The sequence below is a fragment of the Vombatus ursinus genome, unplaced genomic scaffold (genome assembly GCF_900497805.2).
Source record: "Vombatus ursinus unplaced genomic scaffold, bare-nosed wombat genome assembly UNPS02014809.1, whole genome shotgun sequence".
NCBI lineage: Eukaryota > Metazoa > Chordata > Mammalia > Diprotodontia > Vombatidae > Vombatus > Vombatus ursinus.
This window is the reverse complement of record NW_020954587.1, coordinates 6,530,635-6,545,744: the sequence shown is the minus strand read 5'-3', so window position 1 is coordinate 6,545,744 and position 15,110 is coordinate 6,530,635. Positions and strand designations below refer to the sequence as shown.

Genomic DNA, 15,110 nt, shown 5'->3' with positions numbered 1-15,110 from the left:
CTCTAGGGTTCTTTATACCGTCATATCATCTTGAAAAAAAGTAGTAATTTTACTTCCTCTTTGTACTTATGCTTATTTCTTCCATTTCTTTCTAATAATGATAATAGCTAGCGTTTCTGCAGTACTTTTAGGTTTGCAAAAGACTTTACAAATACCTTATATCATCCTCATAACCCTAAGAGGCAGGTGCAATTATCCCCATTTTGCAGATGAAGAAACTAAGGCAAAAAAGGTTAAAAGATTTGCCTAGGATCACATAGCTAGTAAGTATCTGAGGCAGAAACTGGGTTGAGTTCTTTCAGAAATCTAGCTCTAATGCTCTCTCCACTCTGTCGTCTAAATGTCTTTTTTTTAAAGCTACCCTTTTCTTGTCTTATTGCTATAGCTAGCATTTCTAGCAGCATTAAATAGCAGTGGTGATAATGGGCATCTGAAGGTTTTTGACCAGAATGAAGATACTATGTTATTTTTGCATGCTGGAAATTAATCTCATAGTGGTGTGAAGGATTGTGGAGGAGAAAAATTAGAGGCAGGAAGTCCTGTTAGGGGCTATTGCATTGTGTAGTTCCTCTGAGTAGAAATGAGAGCCTATACTAGGGTGGTGTCTATAGAAATTGAAATGAAGGATAGATGAAGAAAACACCATTGATAGTATCAGTGGAACCTGGTAACTGTTTATGCTATGAGAGGAAAGGGAGAGGGGAAGAATCAAAAGTTTATTCCAGAAGACCTAAGTAGTGAAATCAGGAGGAAGAGGTCTAGAGGCAAAGATACTCTGTTTCATTTTGTAGTTCTTTTCTTTGTCAAAAAAAAAGTCTTAGGATCACAAGATGTCAGGGTTGGAATAGACCTCAAAGGCCATCTGGTCCAAATTCTTGTACCTGAGCAAGAACTCTCTCTCTATAGCATTCTTATAGGCTATCTGGCCTCTACTTAATGGACACAAGTAAGAGTTCTAGTTCCTCAAAATAACCCAGATTTAAGAAGTATTTGTATAACACTTCATATTTTCCAGAATTGTTTTCATTTAAAATTTTGTTCTAAAATATGGACACATATTAGAAACATCTGTTGTTCAGACGTTGCTTTCCAATAGAAAAGGAAGTATAAATAGAGAATGCATGGAAACAGTTGTCTTAATATGATGTGTGCATAATTTTCAATTACATATTTAGTAGCTGTTAACAAACTAGAGTTAAGCCTTCAAAATTATTTCTACTTGCTTAGTTTCTAGAAGAAATGGCTGTTTACAGATTTAGCTGTGAAACAATGCAGTGAAGTGAGCAGAATCAGGAGAATAATTTATACAATAACAATACTGTAGAGACAAACAACTTTGAAAGACTTAAGAACTCTAATCAACCGTGATTCCAACCCATGATGAAGCATGTTAGCCACTTCCTGACATAGAGGTGGAAAAAAAAGGGTGCATATTGAGATGTATTTTTTGGGACATGGCCAATTTGGCCATGTTTTTGTTTGACTATGTATATTTATTACAAAGATTTGGGGAGAGGGGGCATTGTTTATTTTTTTTTTTCCAATGAGAACTTGAAAAGGAGAGAAAATAGATTTGTTAACTGAAAAAAATTAAAGGATGGAAAAAAAGAAAATAACCTTGGCAGCAAGGGAAGCTTGAATTTTGGAGTGGACTCTTGAGACAGGGAGACCAACCGGAAGATTGTTACTATAGTCAAGGCAAGAAGGGATGAGGACTTACACCATGGAAAAAGTTGTGTGAATGGAGAGAAAAGAGGACACATTATAAAAGTAGAAACAAGATTCAGCATGTGGGGTGAGTGCAAGTGAGGATGACACAAAGGTTTGTCACCTCAGTGACACCCATGCCTGTGTAATGCCTGTGTAATGGAGGACGCTAGTACCCTAGACAGTAATAGGAAGTGGGGGAAAGAGGAGGATTGGGGTAAAGATAGTGAATTCTGTTTTGGATATGTTGAGTTTGAAATGTCTTATTAGATGTTTCAAGATGTCTAAAAGCAGTTTGTGATGCAAGACTAGCTTAGAAGATAGATTAAGATTGATTTATAGATCTGGGAATCATATGCATAGAGATGATAATTAAACTCATGAGAACTGATGAACCAAGCAAGATAGTCTAGAGGGAGAAGAGGGCCCAAGACCTAGTCTTTGGGGATCTTCATGGTTAGTGGACTTAGGGATGAAGAGGTATTAAAGGAGACTAAGAAAGAGTAGTCATCCAGGGTGAAAGAAAACCAGGAGAGAACAAGGTCAGGAAAACCTATAGAGAAGAGAGGATCTAGGAGAAGAAGGTTCAAGTCACCAGGCTAATAGAATCCTTTTGTTTTATGTTGTAACAGGAGACATTAGAGGGCAGTTAGTTGAGGCAGTGGATGGAGTGCTGGGTCTGGAGTCAGGAAGACTCATCTTCATGAGTTCAAATCTGGGCTGACCCTGGGCAAGTCACTTAACTCTGTTTGCCTCAGTTTCCTCATCTGTAAAATGAGCTGGAGAAGAAAATGGCAAATCACTTCAGTATCTCTGCCAAAAAAACTGCAACAGGAGTCACAAAGAGTGAAATATGACTGAAAGCAACTGAACAACAACAGGAGACACTAGACCCAAAAGGGACCTTAGAAGTTAACAAGTTCGGGATTTTTAACTTGTTTGTGTCATGAACTCCTTTGATGGTCTGAAGTCCATGGATTCCTCAGAATAATGTTTTTAAATGCATAAAATAGTGATACATAGGATTGCAAAGGGAACCAATATGGTTGAAATATAGTTATCAAAATATAGAAAAAAGAAACAGTTTACAGAGCTCACATTAAGAACCCATCATCTAGTTGTTCTTCCAACTAACCCTGCTCCTTATTTTTCACATGAGGAAACTGAAGCTCAGAGGAATGAAAGAAGATAATGAGTAGAGCCATGCTTTGAATCCAAATCCGGTGGGCTTTTCACTTGACCATGCTTCCCTTTGCTCTGATTTTTATAATGACAGTATATAATCAAAACTTGTTTTCGTAGGTAGTTAAATGAATGCTTTTTATAGTTTAGTTACCCTTAGCTTTCATTACTCTGAGCATTTTTTCAGTTGCACATATTGTAAAGTATTTCCTGATTAGTTATTATTTCCATGGGAATGAGTCTTATACCATATTAGATTACTGACTAGGACTAATGTCTCTGCAAAATTTGGGGTTATAATCAAGGTTTTTACTAATGCTGAGTAGTTAAATGATGTTGCTATGTATTGGCACCTTTTTTTTTTTTGTTGGCCGCAAATAGCTATTAGTACTGTTACAACTGAAGCTTCTTTTTAACCTACTAAAGTATACACATTTTGCTTTTGTGTGCATATGATGTACAAGTACACTTGATATGTTATTTTTTCATCATCAGAATACCTCCATGCAAAGGCACGAGTGAAGAAACCCAGAAGGCTCTAGATCGAGCTCTTCTTGATTGCACTTTCCGATTGCAAGGTAGAAATAACCGGACATGGGTGGCAGAATTAGTGTTTGCAAATTGTCCACTTAGTAGCACTTCTACCAGAGAACAAGGTGAGATATTCCTTATGTTTTATATGAATTTTAATAAGTTTATCAACTTTCATTTGCCAGTTATCAAGTTTTTTTACTTTTAATATGTCAGGACCAACAAGGCATGTTTACTTGACGTATGAAAATTTATTATCTGAACCTGTTGGTGGTCGAAAAGTTGTTGAGATGTTCCTTAATGACTGGAATAGTATTGCACGGTTATATGAATGTGTGTTAGAGTTTGCACGATCTCTGCCAGGTAAGTATGATTTTTCTAATTCTTTTTAGCTTATTTTTATTTTTGTGCATGTTGTAACCTTATTTCCTTTCCTACTTTTCTCTTTCCACTAGACATCCCCGCGCATCTAAATATTTTCTCAGAAGTTCGTGTCTATAATTATCGCAAGCTTATCTTGTGCTATGGAACCACCAAGGGAAGCTCAGTGAGTGATTAAGTCCTTGTTATTAGCTGTGGGTTTTTGAATGAGTTCAGAAGGTAGAAAATCTAAAGCTGTTTTCTTAGAGTAGGAGAATTACAGTATAAGAAAGACATCTGAGGCTTACCTACCTGTGTGGCTTAACCTCTTTGGAACTTTATTTCCTCTTCTGTAAAATGAGGGAGTTGAACTAGATGCCCTTGGACACCTTATCTCTATGGTCCTGTGACCATTTTTGATTTAGAGAATCATTTACTTATGAAGGATATAAACTTTCATTTAACAAAATAAAATTTTGCAAGGTATAAAGTGCTATATTTCGAATACTCTCTTTACTTAGCAGTGCCAAAAATGTTTTTCCTTAGCTTTTTAATTTCAAATACTTCATTAATAAAATACATGACTGAGTAGTGTTGGGCAAGATTTCGTTATGTTTCCTTGAGTTTGTATGAATCCTTTTACCAAGTAGTTGTTTAATAATAGTTAATGCCTATATGGTGCTTTAAGGTTTGCAAACACTAAAAAAACCTTTTTTGATCCTCATGACAACGCTGGGAAGTAAGTACTGTCATTATCCCTATTTTTAAAGTAACTGAAGCTTAGAGATGCTGAATGACTTTGCCAAGGTCACAAAATTGTGTTTAGGAAACAAGATTTGAATCTAGGTCTATCCTGATTCCAAGTCCAGCACTCCTTCTGTATTATATTGCTTTTTAATTCTGCTTTTTACTGGGCCAAAATTACATTCCTCGAGCAGTGGAAATAGTTTTATATTGTTAATTGTATATACACACATTTCTAGTGGGTATCTATAATTTTTCGTCTTTTCTGTTTACCTTTTGGCTCACTGCAGTTTTTAATTTTACAAACACCAATTCAGTAACCCTCTTAATTCAGGAAGTGGGCAAGACTTAAATAGTTTTAAAGTGACTATTATAGAGAAGGTTTGAAGACTTTATGGTTATAAACAGCCTATAAATGTCAGAAGTGATGGGGTTTTGTTTTATTTTTTAAGTTCTGACCCTAAGCAGATTTGATGAAATCTTGCAGAATTGACGAAAACACCATTGCTATTTTAACTAAGGGGATACTTTTTTGTCACTTAAAATTTCTTATTTTTCATACATAAGCTTAAGGCTAGATATTTTTGCATTAAAGTTCAGTGTCCCCACTTCATGATGGTCTTTCTAAAGTTTGGGTTTTGAGATATCAAGGAAATCTAATATTAACCAGATGAGCATGTCTTAGGGCATAATCAATAAACTCTCTTGGTTTAAGTGTTCTCTGGTGCTTGAGGGTAAGACTGAAAAAATTCTTTCAGTTCAGACGGGAAACTGGTCAAACTCAGATACTGTTTTAGACGTAACGTTGCAAAGAAAATTTGTCTTTGGTGCATTCTGACCACCGTAGTAATTTTTCCTCAGCAAAATTTGGCTGCCTCAGAAATTGATTTATTACTACTTCATCACCTCTCCTGACTTAGAAAGGAAAGAGCTTAAGCCCTCCTATCTTAGTGTCTTCCTTAGTTTCTTTTTTGTTTTTTATTTATTTATTTATTTTTTTACTGAGAACTCATTCAGCATAAGAAAGCAATGACTCCTACATATAGATCTTAGGTTTTCTACATTTCTCCTTGTCTTTGCTATGGCTTTTCTTTAGCCTAACCTAAATTAGCATTTCTTAGTTTCTGAAATTTGTGTTCTTTGTTACTTAGATTAGCATTCAGTGGAATTCATCACATCAGAAATTTAATATTTCATTGGGAACCGTTGGTCCAAATTCAGGTTGCAGTAACTGTCACAATACTATCCTCCATCAGCTTCAGGAGATGTTCAACAAAACCCCAAATGTGGTCCAGTTATTACAGGTAACCAGTTAACTTCCTGGTATTGAACTAAAGTCAGGGTTGTATGCAAAATTGTTCATAAGTTGAAGAGGAATACATTTGGCACTTGGGGTCTATTTTAAAACAACACCAGGTACTTAATTCGTTTGATGTCCCATCATGTGTTTTAGATAGTATCAAAGGGGAATTTTGATGGGTAGCATCAGAAGAGACTTAGAAATAGTGCTTCCATCTTCCTAGAATGAAATCTAAAGGTAGCATATGCCATAAGCTGAATGCCCAGTGTATGTGTTGATGGTCATTTAACTTTTCTCATTGTGTTTTTTTTCTTTATAGGTACTTTTTGATACTCAAGCTCCATTAAATGCCATCAATAAGCTCCCAACTGTGCCAATGTTAGGCCTGACACAACGGACTAATACTGCCTACCAGTGCTTCTCAATTCTGCCTCAGTCATCCACTCACATTAGGCTGGCTTTTAGGAATATGTATTGTATTGATATATACTGCCGGAGTAGGGGTGTTGTAGCAATACGTGATGGAGCCTACAGTCTTTTTGACAACAGTAAGATAGTTGAAGGTTTTTATCCAGCACCAGGACTGAAGGTAATAGTCTTAAGTATTCTAGCATATCAGATATGTAAGGAAACATTAAAATGTGCCCCAGAACATTCCTTTGCAGAGGAAAATAATTTATCAGATTTTTTTCCTTAAAAGCCTATTGAAAAATTATTCCATCTGCTTAATTCATCTATTCTGTGACTTCATTCTAAGAACAAACTTGCTAAAGATAATGGGAATTTTGTTAAAATTACATGTGTCTACTTGTCTTTTGTGGCAGTCCTTTCTTTGTCTTTGAGAAATACTATTTTTTTAATTAAAATGAGGTGACAAAAAAAGGTATGTCCTTAGTTTCCCTGATTAGAGAATAGCATTGAAAAGAATGGTGCTCCTCAGTAGAATATTTTAGAAGGCGTTCAACCTACCTTCCTGGTTAACTTATGCCAGGAAGGTGGATGTTATTTAGGTGAGCTTAATTCAATTCAACAAGTCTTTAATAAGTGCTTATTATGTGCTAGTTGTTGTAATTCTGGTGCAGCATGTGGATGAGGGCTAGCCTTGGAGTCAGGAAGTGGATGAGGGCTAGCCTTGGAGTCAGGAAGAAGACCTAGATTCTAGTTGTACCTCTGACACCTGCTGGCTGTGTGACTGGACAGGTCACTTAACTTTCAGTACTTTTAGACGGCCAAGACTCTGTGTTACAGAGAAGGAACCAACCTGCATTAGTAGAGGGGGTTCCCTCATTTGGGAATTCCCTGTATCTTTGAAGTCATGACTCCAGTCCTGTCTGTGTCCCTGTTTGTTAGGTATTGTGGCTACAAAGACAAAAAAGAAATAGTTCCTTCCGTCAAAGAAACTTGCATTCTATTGGAAAAGGTTTATTGAAACTCACTTTAGTCCTATTTGAATCCTAATCCCTCTTGGAGCATCAGGAAAGCCGTTACAAGATTTGAAAGTCAGGCCAACTATGATGGAAAAAGAAATGGAGGGAATCATTACGTAATGTTGTTTCACTGTCCCTCTGTTGTATACTCCCACTTTAAAAAAGAAAAGAAGAAAGAATTTTTACAGTTACTCAGGTTCATGTATTGTTAGGGCTGGAAGGGTCTTTAAAGATTATTGAATCCAACCATTTCACAGATGAGGCAACTCAGAGACCTCGCTAAGGTTACCCCAGCCTAGGGTGTACTTAGATCTCAGTTACATGACCTGCCCAAGGACGACTAGCTTAGTGGCAAACAGTGGTGGGCTAGGCCTAGGAATTTTTAAAGTCTGAAAATAGTAAATATTTAAATTGCCAAAACAATTTTTTTCCATTTCTGAACAAGAAGATAATATGAAAACATTTGTCTCTTTGTACTAGCATACTCTTAAAAACTTTCTAATCACAATTTCCTACTGTTCAAGTGATAATAACTATATGGCTTTTGGTGGTTAATTGATAGTGTGCTTATTCTTTAGATTCTGACTTTTCTGCCACCGATTCTGAGGATGTCTGTTTCAGGTTGTGCATTTGATATAAGAAATTAGGGGTTAGGATATCCATCCAAGTCTCTGTTGGTTGGTTTTTACATGTTTTAAAAAATAAAAATATTTTTAAATAAATTCAAAACATTTTAAACAGTGCATTTATGTGTATCCACAGACATTCCTGAACATGTTTGTTGATAGTAATCAAGATGCTCGAAGACGATCTGTAAATGAAGATGATAATCCCCCTTCTCCAATAGGGGGTGATATGATGGATTCTTTAATATCACAGCTACAGCCCCAGCCGCCACCCCAACAACAGGTAAGTATGCTAAAGGTTTAGAAATGTATTATACACATGTAATCTAATTTTTTTTCCCTGAAAATCAGTCTTATTTGAGTAGGAGCTTAAAAATATCATATAACATTAAAGCTTAAAAAAAAAAATCTGTTACCTTGTATGGGATTGTCTCACCATAAGATGGTAAACTGCACATTCTAAACCTGTTTATCAGTTCAAAATTCTTCCTCTCATCAGAAGTTTATTTCAAGTGTACAGGTGGCCTCATAATGCAGTGGTTTTTATTTGTAGATCCCATAGGCAGGGCACTATTTATGTCTGGTCAGACAAGCTTGACCTTGGTGCAGAATCAGAAATCAAATGCCCAGCCACCTGTCCAGAAGGGAAACCATCCTTGACAGGTGCAATTCACAAAGGATCCCTCTGCTTCCAGGTGCTCCCTTTGTGGTGTACCTTCAACTGCTTGCTGTTGAGGTGAGGACTGTTCGAAGGAGAAGTGTTTTCATACGCTTAGAACAGGAAGTTCTCTGGAGGGAACTTAAGACAACTTCTAGTAAGACATGGTTGAAGATGCTGTGGCTTTAAACTTGAAGAAGCATCAGATTGTTGCTGTTTTAGGCTATGTCCTGCTAGTTGCCCACGTTGCTTTACCTTTATTTAAATGATGGGACTAGACAGCATGACCCTTTTCAGTTTATAACCTTGGGCAAGTTACATCTTTGTGTTCTGTCAGTTTCCCTTTCTAAAGTGGTTGGACTAGATGGGCCTCTAAAGTCCCTTTTTGCTCTAGAGACCCTGTGATCTCAGGTTAAATAGCAGACCCCAGATAATGCATTTATATAGCAATTTGATGTTTGCAAAGCACTTTTGATCCACAAAACAACCCTGGGAGATAGCTGTTATTTTATCCCCATTTCAGGAAACTGAAGCAGGCAAAGGCTGTAGTTGAACTTGGGGACTTCCCGACTCCTGGCGCATTGTTTTATCTCCTGCACCACCAGTGGTCTCCTGTGGTATATTATATAGGTTATGAGGTTTTTAAGCATGTTACAAAGGGCAAAAGAAAATATTTCTGTCCATTGCAAGGAAATCCTAACATGCTTCAGTGAGCTGCAAACATTTAAAACCAATGAACTTTCAGCTGGTTGTCCTTAGCTTACCCAACTTTGATTAAGAATTGACATGTGTTCTGCTGGTTACTGTAGGTGAATTAATTCTTCATGTTCTGAATGCTCAATTGTATATTTCTTTTTAAATTTTACTAGTTTCATTTTATCCTAATTGTACATACTTTCCTGAAGAGTCTTCCTCCAGTTTCTTTGTTGAATTCTTACATGAATATAATCTTCAGTTCCAGCAGGAAGCAGGATATTACCATTATTAGCATCAGTCAGTTAATAAGCATTTATTAAGTATCTGCTGTATGCCAGGCACTGTGCTAAGCTCTAGAAATACAAAGAAAGGTAAAAGATAGCCCATGCCACCAGGGAGCTCATTGTCTAATGGAGAACAAAGGAGGGGACTAGAATTAAGAGGAATTGGGGGCTGTCATGGTTAGACCTGTGCTTTAGAAGAATCACTGACAGCTGAATGGCGGATATTCCCAGACTAGAGAGAGACTTGTGGCAGGCAGTCCAACCAGGATATAGTAGTCCAGTCTTGAGCTGATGAGGGTTATGGTACTGTCAGAGCAGAAGAGGGGGCATATACAGGATGTTATTATGAGGGTGAACAGATTGGATTTGGGGAATGAGAGAAAGTGAGGAGTAGGGGATGATATCTAGGTTGAAGCCTGTGGGATAGGGAAGATGGTGGTGCCCCAAATATTCAAAGAGAAGTTTGGAAAGGAAGGGTTTTAGGGGGAAAGATGGTAGATTCAGTTTTGAACACGTTCAGTATAAGAAATCTATAGCACATTCAGTTGGAGATGTCTGGAAAAACTATTGAAGATATGAGACTGAAGGTCAGCAAAGAGGTTAGGGCTGGATAAATAGATTTGAAATCATCAGCATAGATATGATAGGGTGAATCCATGGAGACTGATGAAATCACCAAGTAAAATAGTATAAAGGGAGAAGACGAACCAGGATAGAGCCTTGTGGGGCACCCATAGTAACCAGGTGTGACCTGTGTGAAGATCCAGTGAGGTCAGGTAGGTAAAGGAAGAACCAGGAGAGAATAATGTCACAAAAACCTAGAGAGAGAAGAAGTGAGTGACTGATCATGCTGAAGGCTGCAGAGAAATCAGGAAGGATAAGGATCGACAAAAGGCCATTAGAATTGGTGATTCTAGCATGGATAACTTTGGAGAGAGTGGTTCTAGTTCAATGGTGAGATCAGAAGCTAGACTCTAGAGAGTTAGGAAGAGAATGAGGAAAAGAATTGGAGGTCCTATTGTAGATATCTTTGTCAAGACATTCAGCCAGAAAAGGAAGAAGAGATATGGCATGATAGCCATCAAGGATAGATGGATCAAGTAAGGATTTTTTGTGAACGGGACAGATATGACGTGTTTATAAGCAAGAGAGAAGCAGCCAGTAGACAAGATTGAAGATAAGTTGAGAGTGTGGAGATGATGGAGGGGGCAGTCTGCCAGAGAAGATGGGAACGAATGAGATCAATTGTGCACACAGAGAGGTTTACCTTTACCTTGGTAAGAATAGCCACTTTTTCATGGGTGACAGAAATGAAGGTGAAGCTATTGGCAGAAGGTGTCTGAGTGATATGAGATAAAGAGGAAGGAAAAAGAGAGTTCTCAGCAAATGGCCTCAGTTTTTTTTTTTGGTTTTTTTTTTTTTGGAAAACTAAAAATAGGGGGCACGGTTCCCAGCTGAGAGGGTGAGGGGAGTGGAAACCAAGGGAGGTTTGAGGGACAATGAAAACATTTGGAAGAGCTGCTGTGGTGAGTGGGATAGTGAGTTAACTAGGCAGATTTAAAAGGATTGCCTAGCAGCAGTGAGGATTTAGTTGAGGTTATATAAAATAAATTTGTAATAGACCCAGTTGTGATTTTCTCCAGTTTCATTCAGCAGCAGGTGGTGGGAGTGATCCAAGGCTGAGGCTTGACAGGGTAGGAGCAATAGTGTCAGTACCAGGGGCCAACATGGGCAAAGGAGGAAAGTGTTAGCTAGTACATCAGCAAAGGATTCACAATTTCACAAGTAATTACTGGATAGATGCCACATAATTTGATTCATTTTCCTCTGTGGAAAAGACCCACAGAAAACTAGAGGGAAGTGGGAGTCAGGGACAGAGCCTAAAAAGAGAGGCTAACGAGTCCTCAGACACATTGATTGTGTCCCACGTAATCTGATTTGTAGATGCTTCCTCTCCTTAAACAGCTTCTTTGGGAATAGTAATAGTGGTTTTGAATAGTGCCTTAACTCCTTTAAATCACTAGCTTACAAGGTTGACGATCTCATCTTTTATTTTGACCAAGGGATTGGAAAAACAAAACAGATAGCAAGAGAAAACATAGAAGCCCTCTGATACTGTAGATTCTGTGTTTCAATGCATATCTCTGTTTGGAGTGACACCTTAGACTTTTCTAATATTAAGTACTTTGTGTTTAATAGTAATAGAGGTATCATGGTGTAATATGGTACTGCCTAAAGTATGGTCTGTGGACCCTGAGGGTTCCTGAGATTCTTTCAAGGGTCCTTGAGGTCTTAACTGTTTTCTTAATAATAATAAGACATTATTTGCTTCTTAAAATACTCTTCCATTTTCCATCTACATATCTGTGTGCAGCCAGTTTTGTTCTCAAATTTCAACCAAAATAACATATCACAGCAGATTGAAAATAAGCAAATTTGTAAGTCCAACAATCTTCTATTAAGCCTGACATTAAAACGTGTAAGAGATTTGCAAAAATATATAAAATGATGCCATTTTTCTTGTTTTGGAATATTGTTGTTTTTCATAATATTTATATCAACATGTAATGTATTTGTTACCATTTTAATGGATTAATAAGTATCTTAAGATTTTATCCATTTTATATTCTAATATGGTAAATAAATCATTAGAAGTAGCCCAGGTAAACAAAAACTGTTTGGATCCTCAATAATTTTTAAGAGTATAGGGTTCTGAGAACATGTTTGAAAACTGCTGGTGTAGTGAATAGAAAGCTGGCCTCAGAGGCTGGAAGATTTGGTTCAAGTCTTGCCTCTGACATGCGTTGACTCTGTGACCTAAGGCAAGTCATTTAACCTTGTCTTCTGAGCAGCTTTCTAAAACTGTCCTGACCTACAGTGATAAGAGTTTCCACATCCAGAAATTCCTTGTTTTAGTGAAACCACAGGTCTAGATCCTAGCCTTATTCTGTGTAATAACAGTTATATAATTTTTTTTCTTAAAGAGAGAAGAGAGGAAAAAAATTACTAATTTCAGGCTAGAGCATTAGAAGCATGATTTCTAAGAGAGTAAAACAATCAGAATGCTTTGGGAATATGTTAAATATCTTAATTTGAAGTAGCATTATTAGTAGTGCCAGAAAGATAGGTACCTTTATGTTAGCTGGAAATGATACTGTATGTACACTTGTTTTTGAGCTAGTGAAAATGAAGTTACAGAACTAGAAGATTGTCAAGATCAGTGAGTTTAAAATGATGTTAGCATCCATCTAGTAAACCCATACACAAACCTCACAACATCCAGTCTCTGTTTATTCCTCCATCCTGTGGAAGCCCTTTCCACTGTTGAAGAGCTCTAATTGTTAGAAAATTTTTCTTGAAATCAAACCTAAATTTGTTTTTCTTCAACTTCCCCTTGCCCCCTTTTATGCCTGATGGGACTGCTGAACAGTTTTAATCCCTCTTTCACATACTTCAAATAGTTAAGGCAACTATCGTATCCCACCCCACGCCCCCAGCCCCAGATCAGTCTTCTCTTCTCCAGGCTGTACGTCCCCAGGTCTTTCAGTTGATCTCCCTATAACATGATGGACCCTATGGTACAGACTCAAGACTGCTTACCCTCTTGGTTGGCTTCATCTTATCAATGTCCTTCTTAAAATGGGCCACCTAGAGCAAAATACGGTTATCCAGATAGTCCAAGGATTAGGTTGGAAAGGCGGGAAATAGAACTAGCCAAGAGAAGGGATGTGGTGGGAGGTGGGAGTCTCTGTGGTACTCAGGTTGATAGGCATTGTAGCCATATGAGACTCAAATCCTAAATAGGCTTCCCAATGATCATGTGTAGGACTATCCTTTTCCCCTCCCATTGAAGAAGGGGGATTTTTCTCCTTTGAAATTTTAGTTTGAAAGGTTTTTACATATCTGAAAAGGAATTTTTAAGTACTTGTTCATTTGGAGTTAATATTAATTAGTTGTACAGTTTCATATTTGTGTGTGCTTTCACTGATTAAGCCTAAGTTTTATGCCAACTTTTATTTTTCAATTTTATTTTTAAACTTTTAGCCATTTCCAAAGCAGCCAGGGTCATCAGGAGCTTATCCTCTCACTTCACCACCTACATCTTATCATAGTACCGTCAACCAGTCTCCTTCCATGATGCACACACAATCCCCAGGTAAGATATCACTTGTTGTATTGTTATGTTTTACTTCAAACTTTATTAGAATCAATTAGTGCATTGGTAAGCAGTAAACTAGCTTTTAGTATTATTTGCCTTAGTCATGTTTAGTTATTTGTCGCCCAGTTGTCTTTCTTTTACTGATCAATCTGCTCTCTTCCTTTGCATCATTTGTTTAAGCTCTATTGCTTATTTCTTTATGTGAATATTTAAAATATATATAAATGATCCTCCACTGGAGTAGTACTCATGTGTGGCAGTTAATTTTCTGTACCAAGTTGCAAAAGCACCAAATTCTGGCCCAGCAGTGGACAGGTAACCGGAGAACCAGTTTAGGGTAAGGCTCATCACCAGAAAGTTGGCTACCAGGGATGGTTGGTTGTTTTTGTTTTTGTTTTTTCTCACTATAGACATTCAGTAGTCTATAGGGGTCGTAGATCTGTGGAGCAAGTAGTTACACTAATAAAATGATAATCTCTTTAATTGAAAGCTTATCAGTGATTAATTTTCCCTTGATTAGGAAATCTGCATGCTGCCAGTTCACCTAGTGGTGCTTTGAGAGCTCCGTCACCAGCATCATTTGTTCCAACTCCTCCCCCTTCCTCACATGGAATCTCTATAGGACCAGGAGCCAGCTTTGCTAGTCCACATGGTAAGTCCTCATGTAGAAACCAGTGATAGAGTAAAAGATTTTTCTGAAATAATGCATTTAGGAACAATTCAGACTGACAGACAAAGCCAGAAAAGAACTAAACTTGATATATTTGTAGGAGAAAATTTCTGATCCCATTTTTATTTTTTTTTCCCACTTTATTTTTTTTATTAATTTATTTTGGTTTATCACCAATCACTTCCATAAGCTTTTGAGTTTTAAATTTTTCTCCCCTTCCCTGATTCCTCCCCAAGACAGCATGCAATCTGATGTAGGCTATACATGTACATTCACATTAAACGTATTTTCACATTAGTGATGTTGTAAGGAAGAATTAAAACTAATAGGAGAAACCACCAGAAAGAGGAAACAAAACAAAACAGAAGAAAAAAAATAGCAAATAGTATGCTTCGATCTGTATTCAAACTCTGTAGTTCTTTCTTTGGAGCTAGATAGCATATTCCATCATGGCACCATTGGAGATGTTTTAGATCCTTGCATTGCTGAGAAGGGCTAGGTCTATCAAATAATCGTTATTGCACAGCGTGGCTGTTACTGTGTATAATGTTCTCCTGGTTCTGCTCACTTCACTCAGCATCAGTCCATACAAGTCTTTCCAGGTTTTTTCTGGTTTGCTTGCTCATCATTTCTTGTAGCACAGTAGTATTCCATTCATATACCACAACTTGTTCAGCCATTCCCGAATTGATGGGCATTCCTTCAATTTCCAATTCTTTGCCACCACAAAAAGAACAGCTATAGATATTTTTGTACTTGTGGGTCC

General features: G+C 37.3%; 1 protein-coding gene across 1 annotated transcript in view; it reads left to right on the top strand.

Moving 5' to 3' along the window:
• Positions 1–15,110, top strand: part of MED14 (mediator complex subunit 14) — a 67,496-nt gene that overhangs the window by 39,770 nt on the left and 12,616 nt on the right. The window contains exons 17-24 of the mRNA XM_027875565.1: positions 3,385–3,545; positions 3,637–3,783; positions 3,876–3,967; positions 5,676–5,828; positions 6,144–6,413; positions 8,014–8,160; positions 13,560–13,671; positions 14,195–14,326. Coding sequence (XP_027731366.1) covers positions 3,385–3,545; positions 3,637–3,783; positions 3,876–3,967; positions 5,676–5,828; positions 6,144–6,413; positions 8,014–8,160; positions 13,560–13,671; positions 14,195–14,326 — 1,214 coding nt within the window. The remainder of the gene's footprint in view (positions 1–3,384; positions 3,546–3,636; positions 3,784–3,875; positions 3,968–5,675; positions 5,829–6,143; positions 6,414–8,013; positions 8,161–13,559; positions 13,672–14,194; positions 14,327–15,110) is intronic.